Source organism: Natator depressus, chromosome 1 (assembly GCF_965152275.1).
Source record: "Natator depressus isolate rNatDep1 chromosome 1, rNatDep2.hap1, whole genome shotgun sequence".
In the NCBI taxonomy this organism is placed as follows: domain Eukaryota; kingdom Metazoa; phylum Chordata; order Testudines; family Cheloniidae; genus Natator; species Natator depressus.
Window position 1 is genome coordinate 15,464,781 of NC_134234.1, and position 14,029 is coordinate 15,478,809.

A 14,029-nucleotide genomic window follows, 5' to 3' on the forward strand; every position below is an offset into this window, starting at 1 on the left:
ATTTGATATGCAGTTCCTTAAACAATAAGTGATGTTGAATGTGGTTCTTGAATTCTTTTATACCAGTTTTCAGGATTGTAGTGATATTTCAGTAGGTTGGAGGAAAATTCATAATCCCTCTGAAAGATATCAATGCTCTTCCATTTTTCTATTGCATAAAGCTTTATACAAAGGAGGACAATCTAGTAACTACTCTTACTAGTCAAGTCCAGTGGCAACTGTTACCCTCACATCTTTTTTCAATACCTCTTGACAAAGTGATTAGAAGACCAAATTTTTGGCATTTCTCAAAACTGCCAAGATTAGCTTCAGTATATATTCAATAAATGTCTTTAACAAAATAAACAGATGTTCCTCTTAAAAATCTGAATAACTTATAGTTGGTCAGCTAATCAAATAACCTTTTACCAGTGGAAGGATGCTATGCAATTTCAGTATTCCTCCCTAGATTCATTTTATCATCTTTACATATTAGAGAAAATAGTATCAAAAAGTATAATCGTTTGGACCCTCACTCCTTAATAATTGTACTTTAGAGAAATATTCTGCTTTCTAGTGTCCCACTATATAGGACAGATGAGTATTCCTTAGGTTTTATGTGGCTTATACAATATATGTTTCTATTTTAACTTGTGTGTACATATGTAATATATAGCATGTAGTATATTGTGTATGCACATACACAGTAAGATCAAAACAAAATGTTATGTGTATGTATGTTATATATCTGTATCCAGATCATAAAACAATCAGTTTCTCAAACCAGACAATTGCATAAGAGTAAAATCTCTCTCTTGAAAGGTCAAAATGAATTCTAGGTATTTCAGTGATCAGTCAGTCAGGTGCAATTGTAATTCACTAGGTATAGCTTTTTTTTATCTGCAGACAGGTGTTGCCCCGAGAGGAAGGAATTTCCTGTCTATTTAAAACATCCATAGATAATCAGATAAATTGCTTCTGATCCCTAAAATGGGTTGTTCACTGATAAGTATTAGGGAGGGGCAAACTTATTGCACTGATGGGAAATGTAATAATCATTTGAAAAATAGTTTTTGATCCATATAGCTAAATGATCAACTGTTGGCAAATAGTTAAATAGGTTATTAAAGGAAGAATTTATGCTTCTTGTGCTCGTTGCCAGATCTTGGGATACGTGCAGGTTTGGGAGAATGAAGGTTAAAACCCTCCTGAAATTCCAGCCATGGAGCAGTTTTGAGTGATGGTGACAGTCAGGCTTCAGACTTTGTGCCCCAGTGAGATGAACTGGGTCAGTTCACACCTGTCTTGTTTCAATTTGTCAGCAACATCAGATAACACTACTTTAGCCACATACATGCTGTTTTCTTCTTAACCAAAAAGCAAAAACATATCCATTTTAAATGAAAATATAGTCCCTTCAGAAACTGATGGATTAGCTGCCCGGCCCCCAACCAAGATAAACTTTTTACTTGTTGCTGGCAAGTGTATTCAGATTTGGAAAAGGAACTCTAAACTAAGATCACTAAAACTAAATACCTGTTTGTGTGTGTGTAGTGTAGTGTATTACAAAGTTGCTATAAAACTTCTGAATACATGTGAGTGATGAATTAATTTTTTGTTGTTTCAGGTGATCATAGTAACCACCTCTCCAAGTTCAACGTTTGTACCCAACATTCTCTCCAAGTCTCACAACTACGCAGCAGTCACTAAACTTGTTCCAACGTCTGTCATTGCCTCAACTACTCAGAAGCAGCCAGTGGTTATAACAGCGTCTCAGTCCTCTTTGGTCAGTAGCAGCGGTAATGGCAGCACCTGTTCCACTCCCTCTTCCACTCCAAATACCATTGCTGTGACTGCTGTGGTGTCATCGACGCCGTCAGTGGTGATGTCAACGGTAGCACAAGGTATGACCATTATGTTTATCAAAACTTTTACTGGTACAGTAGTCCTTGTTTGAGCTTCCTTTATTTCCCTGTCAGCTTGATGATTTTGTTTATTGCCTAAATGTTAATTGAGCAGAGCACACATTCCCTTTGTTTGAGACAGACTTGTTTGCCGCCAGTCTTGGTACATATACTTTGTAAAGTGCATGGAACATGGAAAACACCTCTAATTCTCAATGCAGCCAATCCACTGTATTCTGTAACCGAATCCTTAATCCAGATTTCTTCTCTTCCCCCTCAACAATTAATATATGCAAATTGTATAGTTCCAAAGAGAATCTTGTCAGAAAATATTGTATAGCTTTCCACTGTGAACGTGACTTAACTGCAGTATTAAAAACTTGTAACTGCAAACTGACTTGTATTAACCTTTAATACACTCTCTGTGATAAATGAAGTGGGGGGATAGCTTCTTTTTATGGACAGCCAGCCAGCCAGTTAGCTATAAAATCCCTGTTAGTAGCTGTTCTCTACTTGCTTTACCTGTAAAGGGTTAAAAAAGTCCACAGGTAGGGGAAGGGAGTGGGCACCTGACCAAAAGAGCCAATGTGAAGGCTAGAACTTTTTAAAATTGGGAAAAAAACTTTCCCCTTGGGTCTGTTGTTGCCCTCTGGGGAAGAGGGGAACAGGGCAGCAGTTATGCTGTGAGAAGCTGACGGCCAGGTATGAAAATCATCAGAATCATAGCTAGAATTGCTTATTTGGAACCCAGATATGTAAGTAGATCAGAAAATGTGTAGAAAGATGCGATTAGGTTTATTTTGTTTATTTCTTATGGCTTGTAGATTCTTCTGTGCTAACCCCAAATGCTTTTGTTGCTTGTAACCTTTAAGCTGAACCCCCAAAAAACTATTTTGGGTGCTTAATTTTTGGAATTACTCTTTTAAAAATCTAGCAATAGCCTGAGTTTTCAGATGTATTTTCTTTTTGTTTTTAATAGAATTTACCCTTTTTAAGAACAGGATTTGGATTTTTGTATCTTAAGTGGTTTGTGCACGTGTTTTTTAGTTAGCTGGTGGCAACAGCTGATTTCTTTGTTTTCCTTTCTCGGCTCTTCCCTGGGGGGTGGGGGGGGCACTAGAGGGTACCCCACAGGAAGGAATTCCCAAGTGCGCCTTCCTGGGTTCCAAGGAGTTTTGCATTTGGGTGGTGGCAGCATCTGCCCATTCAAGGTCAGAGAGAAGCTGTAACCTTGGAAATTTAATACAAGCCTGAAGTGGCCAGTATTAATTTTTAGAATTCTTGCAGGCCCCCACCTTCTGCACTCGAAGTACCAGAGTGGGGAATCAGCCTTGACACTCCCCCTACCCATCCCAGATATGAAAAATAACTAAGTTTTCTGGGGGTAATTTTTTTTGGGAAATTTCTTTTTGTTTAGACAGGCTCACAAAATGAAACCCAAAAATAGATATATCATAATACTTGGCATATCTAGTCTTCAGATTGCTTCTTGAGTTTTTACCAATTAATCCTCATAATGTTTCTGTGAGGTGGAGAAGTATTTATAAAATTTATCCCCATTTTAGAGGTAGGGAAACTGAGTAGAGAATGGGTTACCCAAGGTCAGAGGGAATCTGTCGGAGCTGGGATTGGAAATCAGGAGTTGCTGGCTTCTAGTCCAAACTAAATATGCTAGATCACACTAGCTGTCATAAAGTACTTCTTCAAGGCCCATATTCTTCATTTTCTTTCCCTTCCCTGTTCTCTCCTAAGAGTGTTCACAGCCTCTTTTGGAACCCAAAGATTCCCCTGCTGTTTCCCTGCATTTCCTACCCTATCTTTTCCTGTATTGCCATGAACTTTTCTTTTGGTGTAGGACGATTTGATATAGGTTCTTCTATAGTTCGTCTGCATTCTTAATTTTGGTCAGAGGAGTTCAGAAGATAGCGATACAAGGCATTTTTTTTCTCTTACAATATTTCTGAGGAAACCTTTCCGTTTATTATTTTAACTACTTGAAGCAGGAAGATAATTTTCACACTCCACTTCTTGCATGGCACAGTAAAAAATGTCTGATGACCTCCCAAAGGTCTGGCAAAAATGTGTTGCCTAGTGGAGGTGGTCTTTAGAATTATAGATTGAGCCAGATTCTACTGGAAACCTGGTGGGAGGGAGGAATGGAAATTCTTTAAAGTGATTGCTTAAAATTGGAAGGTGGGATTCTTATTGCAGGCTTTGTTTTAATCACTATTAAGGCTGCGAATCTGTCACAGAAGTCACGGATTCCGTGACTTTCTGGGACCCTCCGTGACTTCTGCAGCAGCCAGTTCAGCTGGCCCAGAGGCGACCTGAGCAGCTCAGGCAGCCCCTAGGCCAGTCGCACTGGCCATTGCTGGAGAAGTCTTGGGCCACCACGCCCCGCCCCCAGCAGTAGCAGGAGTTTGGGTGTAGGAGAGGGTTCAGGGAAGGGGGTTGGGACGTGGAAGGGGGTGAGGGATCTGGGTAGTGCTTACATGAGGGGCTTCCTGGGAAGCAGTGACATGTCCCTCGGCTCCCAGGCAGAGGCGTGGCCAGGCAGCTCCCATTGGCCCCCGGCTGTCCCTCTGCCTAGGAGCTGAGGGACATGTCGCTGCTTCCGGGGAGCCACATGAAGCCAGGAAGGGAGCTTGCCAGCCCCCTTGCCTCCCCAGCTGCGGGGGTCCTAGGTGTCCCCCCACCCCAAGAGCACCCGTGGTGCCCCTGACACCCTCCCCGCCCGCCCGCGAGTACTCAAGATTTAGTCGGGGTATATAGTACAAGTCATGGACAGGTCATGGGCTGTGAATTTTTGTTGCCCATGACCTGCCCATGACTTCTACTAAAAATACCCATGCCTAAAATGTAGACTTAATCACTGTTACTATACAGGATTGTTATACCTTGATAAGTAGACTTGGATTTGCTTACCTTGTTCAAGACTGCTCCTGATTTCCAAGTTATGTATTGCTCGCATACTGTGAAATAGAGGGCGTTAGCTGGTTAGCCTTCCTAGGACTACCACACACATTGTCAAACATTCTCTGTTAGTGTTAATGCTCTTGATGTCCCCATATTTTCTTTCAATCTCTAACAGTTTTTATTGCACTATAAATTTTTTATTGTCTTGCAGTTTAAAAAAGGTCAGCCTTGAAAGGGGGTTATGTTAATTATACTACAAAAAGTACACAGTAGACTGCAATATTCTCTGCATTAACTATCTCAGTGGTTCTCAATCTTTGCAGACTACTGCACCTCTTTCAGGAGTCTGAGTTGTCTTGCATATCCCAGGTTACACCTCACTTAAAAACTACTTGCTTTTACAAAATCAGACATAAAAATACAAGTGTCACAGCACACTATTACTGAAAAATAGCGTACTTTCTCATTTTTACCATATAATTATAAAATAAATCAATATAAATATTGTACTTACATTTCAGTATTTTGAGCAGTATAAACATCATCTGTATGAAATTTTAGTTTGCACTGACTTTGCTAGTGCTTTTTATGTAACCTGTTGTAAAACGAGGCAAATATCTAGATGAGTTGCTGTATCCCCTGGAAGATCTCTGCATACCCCTAGGGGTACGCGTACCCTTGGTTGAGAACCACTGAACTATCTTTCCCTGTTGTGCTCACACATTGATAACTTATGTAAAGTTTTCTTTGTCTCTAAATTCGGATACTTTGGAATTGAAAGATGGTATTGCATCTTGTCAGATCCTATGCACGCTTACACGTGCTTTTCACAATAGTAAAGGCAATGGAAAAGTGGTTGTGTTGCATTTAAAGAACAGAAATTTGTTCACTTGTTTCATTGTTAAATCCACATTTGTTTGTTCTTTCACAGGTGTGTCCACGTCGGCGATTAAAGTTGCATCCACCAGACTACCTTCCCCAAAAAGCTTGGTGGGGACCCCAACCCAGATTCTAACACAGTTTCCCAAACAGCATCAGCAGACCCCAAAACAGCAGCTGCATCAAATACAACAGACCCAGCAGCAGCTGTCACAGTCTTCTCCAGTAGCACATCAGCAGCAATCACAACAGTGTCAGTTGCCACCTGGCATCAAGCCCACCATTCAGATAAAACAAGAATCAGGTAGCTGGAATTAATCATGGGCAATATTAGTAATGAGTGAAGTCTGACTACCATACAAGAACTAAGGGCTAAATTCTGCCCCAAATGTGCACAGGCAGCTCTCGTTGACTTCAATGGGAGGCACTTCAGGGCAGAATTTGGCTTTGAAACTGGAAAAGGTGGTTAACAGGGTATGTGTAGGTAATAATTTTAGTTTACGTTTGTGGAAAAGTGTTTGTGTTGTTCTGTCCCGTCCGCCCCCAGTAGAAAAGAGAATGAACTCTTATTAAATAGGAAGTTTTCTTCCTACCTTTAGAGATTGTAAAGAAAGGTATACACATGCCCTGCTGGCAACCTGGAAGATGGCAGTTTTCTGAAGATTTAAACATTTGAGCAAACAAACAGCTTTTCAGCTGTATCACTTAAGCTTAAAGGTAATCCATCCACCCATCTCTTACTGCTACTATTGGTTCAAAAACCAAAAAGTTACACTGACTTTTGTCATAGCAAATGCAGTACTTAGAATCCAGTCCAACTTTCAGTTCTGTTTCCAACACTGATTCCTTTTATATTTCCAATTCTGTTTCTAGCTCTAGTTAATACAGTTGACTTTGGGCAAGTCAGTCTCTCTGCATCAGTTTGATCTGTTTGTAAAATAGTTTACTAATACCTACCTCATGGGGAGTTGAGAAGTAATGTTTGTAAAGCTCTTAGAAAATTTTAAGGAAAAGTGCTATAAAAGTGCAACGTATTATTCTGTCCTTGTTTGTTTTATATTAATGCACGTGAAATCAGCACTGTAGTAAGGGAATATGTATTTTTTTCAGTTCTAGACCTTTTAGGTCAGAGTACCTAAAAAGATAGGACCGCAGGGTGGTGGTGGGAATCTGTGATAAAATGTCTCGTGGATTATGAGACCATCGCTTAGATAAAAGTTCATTAATGAACACTATAAAATGCCTCCACCCTACAGTCATTGCTCACCACTTAATCAGTAACTATCATTTTTGTGTCTGCTTGGTACAAAGAACTGGTACAGAAGGAGTAGCAATTACAAAAGAAGTTCAAATTTAAAATAGCTGCATTGTCTTTTGCTTCATTCTTTACCTTTTACTATGCTTTTAAACTCAAGATGGTTATAACCTTTTAAAATCACTCACGTATAGTCACCTTTAGCCTACCGTCTAATACTTATTTGCTCTGGAAAGCTTAGGTCAGATGTTTTAACTGAGATTTTGCTTTTTATCTAGTTTTCCCTCTGTATTGATTCAATGAGGGTCAAATAACTCAGCCAACAACACAGTGCATCTACTTAGCACAGAGTAGAACTCAGGACTCACTTGGCTCGGATAAACTCTTGCTCTGACTTCTAGATCATTACTACTTGAAACCTTTGGTTGCAACCCAAAAGTATATCCCAAATCTGTATTTGCTGGGTCGTGCCCCACAGGTTAGGAGTAGGGAAGGGAAGACAAATCCTCCTAGACAGTAGGGACCATTAGAAGGGGAGAGGAGTGACTTGCTCACTCCCTCACTCTTTGTCTCTGGTCAGCCCCTGTCCCATCCCAATTCCATAGCAGCTCCAAGGCAGCACCAGCTCAAGAGATGAGTTCAGAATGGGAGGGAGAAGCATCCTCACCCCTAGCTCCTGAATCCAGTGTCACCATCACTCCCTTGCTCCAAACGGCACTCTCATTTTTACATATTTTTGATTACTATCAAAATGAAATTTAACAATTCTTAATAAAGTATATGATAATGAAGAGACTTAACTGACAAATGTATGGATGCATTTTTTAGATATTTCATTGGTTTTGGACCAACTTGATATTGATTAACATAGTGGGTCCTGGGGAGATATATTTGGTCACGGACCAAAGAAGGTTAAAAACCTCTGCACTAGATCACATGACTTAATGGTGCCACAAGCACCTGTGGTGATCGGAGTAGTTTGGAAGTGGTAGCAGGCACGTGAAAGGTGAAGGTGGTGGTTGTCTTGGTACTAGCAAAAAATCTAAATATTTTCAGGCTTAGGAATATATTGGCTCAAAAATAAAAGCCTTGTGCAGCTACTTGCCCATTAGGGTTTGGTCTGGGGAAAAATTTCAGCAAGTAACTTTTTGTGCCTGTATGTTAACAGTGACCTTTCTCCTTTCCTAGGTGTTAAAATAATCACTCAACAGGTGCAGCCCAGTAAAATCCTACCCAAACCAGTTACAGCGACTTTGCCCAGCAGTAGCAATTCACCTATTATGGTGGTTAGCAGTAATGGGACTATCATGACAACTAAACTGGTCACTACTCCCACTGGTAAGTTACTGTTCTTAGAAGGGAAGGGAGGGTAAACCCAGCAATACTGATAATAAATCCTGTTTAGCAGGGTTAAATAGCATTTTGTTCATTGTTTATTTAAAAAAAAAAAGGGTATAACAGCAAATTTGTAAACCTTTTGATAGTCACATACTAGGTTAGGACATTTATCCTTGTCATACACTAAAATGCTGTATTATAAACTCAAGTTTACCATTGAGTGGTCTTTTATTTCTCTTGTACTCTCTTTGACTTGACACACACAAGTATAATCATTCCTTTCCCACTGGTTGAGAAAGAAATGTCACTGAAACCGATGATGATACTTTGCACTTCTGTAGCACCTTGTGTTAGAGGATGTCAAATGAATTAAGCCTCTCAACATCCCTTGAAGGTAGGTAAATATCATTATTCCTGTCTTATGGATGGGGGATTTGAGAGACAGTTGAGTTTCTCAGGGTCTCACAGTAAGTGCATAGAGGAGCCAGGAATAGAACCCAGATCCCTCAACTCTGTTCTGTGTATTCACCAGTAGATACACTTCCTTTCTATATCAGTAATGTTACAGACTGATGCATTAGGGTAGTGTTGGATGTATGAAGAAGATTTAGGGGCAGGGCTGAATTTCTTTAAAGTTTGGTCAAAATTCATTTCTTTGCTAAGTGCGCCACACATGTTGAGGTAGGTGGTATAAATCTGTACTTAACTCAATTTTTAGTCCAACTTTTCAGTTCACCTTTAAATTCTTTACCCAGATAAAACATTATCCTGATATATTTTAAACAAGTGAATATAATTTTTTGGGAGGTTTTTTCATGTTTAATTGGTAAATCTTGACTAGGCCATTTGCTTTCTCTCTTCAGACCAGTTTTGAATATTAGGGTTCCCAATTAAATCTAGCTGTTTTGTATAATAATTTTTAGCAACAAAGCTCTGCAACGCTTAGTCTACAGCATGTGCAGAAGTACAACTGGAGTAGAAAGTTACCCTTCCTTAACTAATACCTGTTAATCGTAGTGGTTGAGAGGACTGAGCATAGGACTGGTAGTCAGGAATTGAGTTCATATTCTACCTCTCCTACTGACTCACTCTGTGACTTTGGGCAAGTTCCTGAACCTCTGTGGGCCCTGTATTGCTCCCATTGAAGTTAATAGGAGAAAGGAAATAAACACCAGGTTTATGTATCTTTTGGGTATTGAGAAGATTAGCTTGAATGCATAAATACTTCTAAAATGTATAGTTGTATTTATTATTGTAGCTATTGTATTCTAAAGAGTGATGGTGTAACTTTCGCAAAGCGAAATTTAGGCTGGTTGTCGATTCTGTTAAGCCATTTCTATTGGTTTATGTGCTCTCTCCCCACTCTTCTTAAAGAGGAATAGATCGCTTCTAGCAAATTCCATCCAATAAATCACACTTTGGCAGGTAATAAAATAAAGGACAAATATTGAGGGAGAATCTAAACACCTTGTGAACAACAGAGCCATGAACATAAAGGACATCAGTTTATGAAGAACAAATCCATTACAAACTAGAATAGTTTTAACTTGAAACATGATAGACAAAACATTTGACGGTGCTTTATGAAATCTTTAATTTAATTTAAATTGGCATGTATCTGAACGTGATGCGGACTGAAAACTAGCTGGAGGATCTTAAAGGGTAATGATAAACAGTATCCAGTCAAAGGCTATATGGGGATATGGTTGCTCTCTATGAATACATCAGAGGGGTAATGGCAGGGAGGCAGAAGAGCTGTAGAAGCTAAAGGACAACACTGGCCCAAGAACAAATGGGTATAAACTGGCCATGAATAAATTTAGACTGGAAATTAGAAGATGATTTCTAATCATCAGAAGAGTAAGGTTCTGGAACAGCCTCCCAATAGGAGTAGTGGGGGCAAACCACCTAACTAGTTTTAAAATGGAGCATGATAAATTTATGAATAGGATTGTATGATGAGTGTGCTTGTGATAGCAATGGACTGGACTTGACCCAGGTGATGTCCCTTCTTCTCCTCTGTTCCTATGTTCAATTTCTTATAGTGGAACTAAATACTTCTCTTTGATCTAAACCTTCTTTCACAATTTGCAATACTCATGGTGTTTCGTATTTTAATTGCAAGCCTGTTTTTATTGTTTTACTTTGAAATAGGGACACAAGCAACATATACTCGTCCAACGGTAAGCCCCTCTATTGGGGCTCGGATGGCTGGAACTCCAGGCGCTGCCACTTATGTGAAAACCACCAGTGGCAGCATCATTACGGTAGTGCCAAAATCGCTGGCTACACTGGGAGGCAAGATTATAAGCAGTAATATTGTTTCTGGTAGGTGTATTGATATAAAGTCTTATCTGAGATACAAAACTTCTAGAGACATGCAAATACTTTAGGGCTCACGTTTGATTTATCTCTGTGGGTACAAAGACAAATTATTTTGTTACATGTTTGAAAAATATTTTTTGCATTTAGGACCAATTATTGGAAAAGGGTTATTCTCCTTTATACATATCAGAAATGGCTGATTGATAAGAGAGGAACAGTTAGAACAGGTTAGAATTGAGAGAAACCCTACTTTCACCATCTTAGAATTATTTCCCTTTCTCAAAATTGGTACAAATTAAATGAATTTTTAAATCTGGAATGTGTTATGAGGTAGCTGCCAGGCATCAATGATGGGTTGAAGTTGATGACCAGGATTCTTTGTTGGCACGCACGTCAGCAGCTAGGTATGATGTCTTTACAGATAGTTGGAACTATTTTTAGGGAAAAACAGAAGTGGTAGTTATCTGAGCAGAAAAGTAATTATTGAAATGGGCAGATTGATACCACTGGTGACTTGTATGTTCTGTTAGCCATTGTGAGGAGCTGTTCAGAAAGGGTCATTGTAAATAAACAAGAAGCCACTAAAGGCAAGTTATTATATGGTAGGAGGGAAGAACAACAAAAAGTTCATCAGTAGAAAAATGTCTTCTGAACTCTGGGCTTCAAAAGGAAAGAGGTTTGTTGTTGTTGTTTTTTAAATAATGCTGTGAAAGAAACCACAAGTTTGTCTTATAATTCCAGTAACAGAATTCTGTATTCCCATACATTAGCCATAGTAAAAACCTGGCTCCCTTTGTGGAAAAGAGAAAATAGTGTTAATGTGTTCTCAGCATATGAACAGCTTTCCACTGAACGGGAAACCTCCCTTTTATAAGATGTAAACTCTAAGATTTTTCTCTTGCAAAATCTGCTACAGATAGAATTGCTTGATCTACCATTTTCAATCTTTATTTCTATTTGAAGTAATTTATTTGGTAGACAACTTTCTTTTAGCACAGGGATGCCCAAAATTTGCAACACTGAGAGCCAGAGCTAATGCGCATATTTACAGAATATGTCAAAGATAAATGCATACAACCATAATATTTGTACCTATACCTTTCATGATAGCTGTTCAGAAATTGTCCTTTGGTTTGTATCAATCATAAAAACTGTCCAGCTCTGTGCTCCCCACACAGGATCTACAGTTGTTGTGCACCCTACGGGCCACACGTTAAATGTCGTCTCTTTAGCAGTTTAACTTTTTTCAGTTGCATTTAAACTTGCCATGATGGTAGGATTATCTTTAGGGCTTCTGTTTTTCAGAGTTTATCCATTTCATTTTTCAGGGTTTATGTTTAGCAATTTTCAAATTTTATGTAGCTTCCCAAAAATCAGGGGGGTTTCAGGACTTTCTCTTTGTACACATTGTAATGAATCTCTTTATAATGTCCCTTAGTGTTCTTTAACATAGTAGCACTATATTAAAGCACATTAAGGAACCTTTAGTGCGAACCAGCAGGGCCTACCTGGACCACATAATGTGCAACATACTAGCATGTTTTAGAAGTCACATCCCTTGTCCGTATTACTGCTCTGTACAAACAAGCCCTTATATACAAGTAACCATTTCTGGTGTTTTTCCAGTGTTTATTGGATAAACACTGTTTTCAATTTTTTTTTTGGTATCCGAGGTGTTTTATTGGTGTTTACTGATTAAAACTGAAAATCAGAGCCCTAATTATTTTCCTTATGCTGCACCCAAAGTGTGTTTATAAAGATTCTAGAGTTGCATGAAATATATACATAAAAATAACTGAGCATCATCACTTTTAACCCAGGCCTCTCTTCTTCCCACTTGCTTTAAGGAACTACAACCAAAATTACTACAATCCCAATGACTTCCAAGCCCAATGTGATTGTTGTGCAAAAGACTACTGGAAAAGGAACAACTATTCAAGGACTTCCAGGCAAAAATGTTGTTACAACATTGTTAAATGCCGGGGTAAGCAAGAGTTTTAAGTCTAGAATCCATAGACCAAGTAAGAGTGTGTGTTGCCTTCTGCCTTTCTCTCTTTGTTATAAACTTAGTTTCATATAGTGGTCCTGGCTAGCAAAACTCTAATTAGCTGTCTAGCAGATGTAGCTTGGGCCTAGGTCAGGGATGATTGAGGGGCTAGTATGCTCTTTGGGACTAGAGCAGTTAACAAAACCGGGGGTTCAATAGGGACTGTTAAAGTTGGGTTAAAGCCTCATATCTTCTCCTTCTTTGTGTTCTCTGTCCAGCTGTCTCTGGGTTACAGAGGCTGTCCCGTCCAAAAAGGGTGGAGTCATACAAAATGACTGGATTCTTGTACCAGTTCTTTTAATATGAGAATGGGATTGTCTGATCCAATGTGTGAAGGGAGGGTCCTTTTTCAAATATTCTGCACGTTTAACATAGTTTGTAAAATTTGATTATCCATCTGTATATCTGTTAATTATGTATGCCCTTAACTTCTAAGCTTTTCAGGGCAATTCTGAATTAGGATAAAAAGCTGAACACTCAGATTTTCACTAAACTGAAATCCTACAATATTTTGGAAACACCAGAATGTGATGTTCCAAAACAAAATATGCTCCCCAGCATCGCCTGCAGCAGAGCTAGGGACCCTGGAAGCCCTGGCAGCTGCTGAATGAAATTGACAGGATTCTTGACAGTTTTACTGCTTCCAACCACTAAATGGCAGCAGTGAAACTGAGGAGACTTTTGTTGTCAAGTTAACAAGAGTTTTGTCTGCCTGGGGTCCTTTGGAAGTTCACTCAAATAGAACCATTCCCGTGAAAAGGTTCAATTTTGACAAATCAGCATTTTCTGATTTAAAAAAAACAAAACATTTTGTTGGAAAATTCCTGACTAGCTGTACTGGATACCCCAGTGATAGGCATAATAATGTAAGACAGATTAAAGGAACAAACTGTCAAAAAATTGTAAACTCCAGATTTAGGTTTGGTAAAATTCTTTATAAAAAATGTTTAAAAAGATTTGGTATTTTTTTAACTTTCTTTTAAAGCATGTTTGCAAATGAGTTGCAAAGGATTCTATTTTCTGTTCTGTGAATTCTTTGAAGCAGAGATTATCTTGATAGCTGTCTTATATAGCATCTGTATGTGCTTAACCAATTAAAAGTGAACATTTGCTTGCACTGCTGAAAGCCACCTTTTCCCTTCACCATACCTGAAAGAAAACCACACGAGAATTAGAAATAAAACTGGCCAAACTAGTTTCATTGTGGAAACCAAAATAAATTCATAACAGCACAAATTGTAAAAGGTAAATAAAATAGTAAAATATTTCCAGTTTTAATAATCTAAGATGTTGCTACTGACAAAGAGCAACTCTTAAAAGTTTTGAGTATACCTTTAAACATCTCATACAATTCTACTTTCCCAGAGAAGAGAGTTTTTTTTCTTA

The 14,029-nt window shown here is 38.8% G+C and overlaps 1 protein-coding gene across 5 annotated transcripts in view; it reads left to right on the forward strand.

Annotated features, from left to right (window-relative positions):
• EMSY (EMSY transcriptional repressor, BRCA2 interacting) overlaps window positions 1-14,029 on the forward strand; it is a 53,013-nt gene that overhangs the window by 16,898 nt on the left and 22,086 nt on the right. For all 5 annotated transcript variants that reach the window (XM_074955245.1, XM_074955252.1, XM_074955259.1 and 2 more), the window contains 5 exons: window positions 1,607-1,883; window positions 5,731-5,982; window positions 8,122-8,271; window positions 10,426-10,599; window positions 12,444-12,580. In XM_074955245.1, the coding sequence (XP_074811346.1) occupies window positions 1,607-1,883; window positions 5,731-5,982; window positions 8,122-8,271; window positions 10,426-10,599; window positions 12,444-12,580 (990 nt within the window). The remainder of the gene's footprint in view (window positions 1-1,606; window positions 1,884-5,730; window positions 5,983-8,121; window positions 8,272-10,425; window positions 10,600-12,443; window positions 12,581-14,029) is intronic.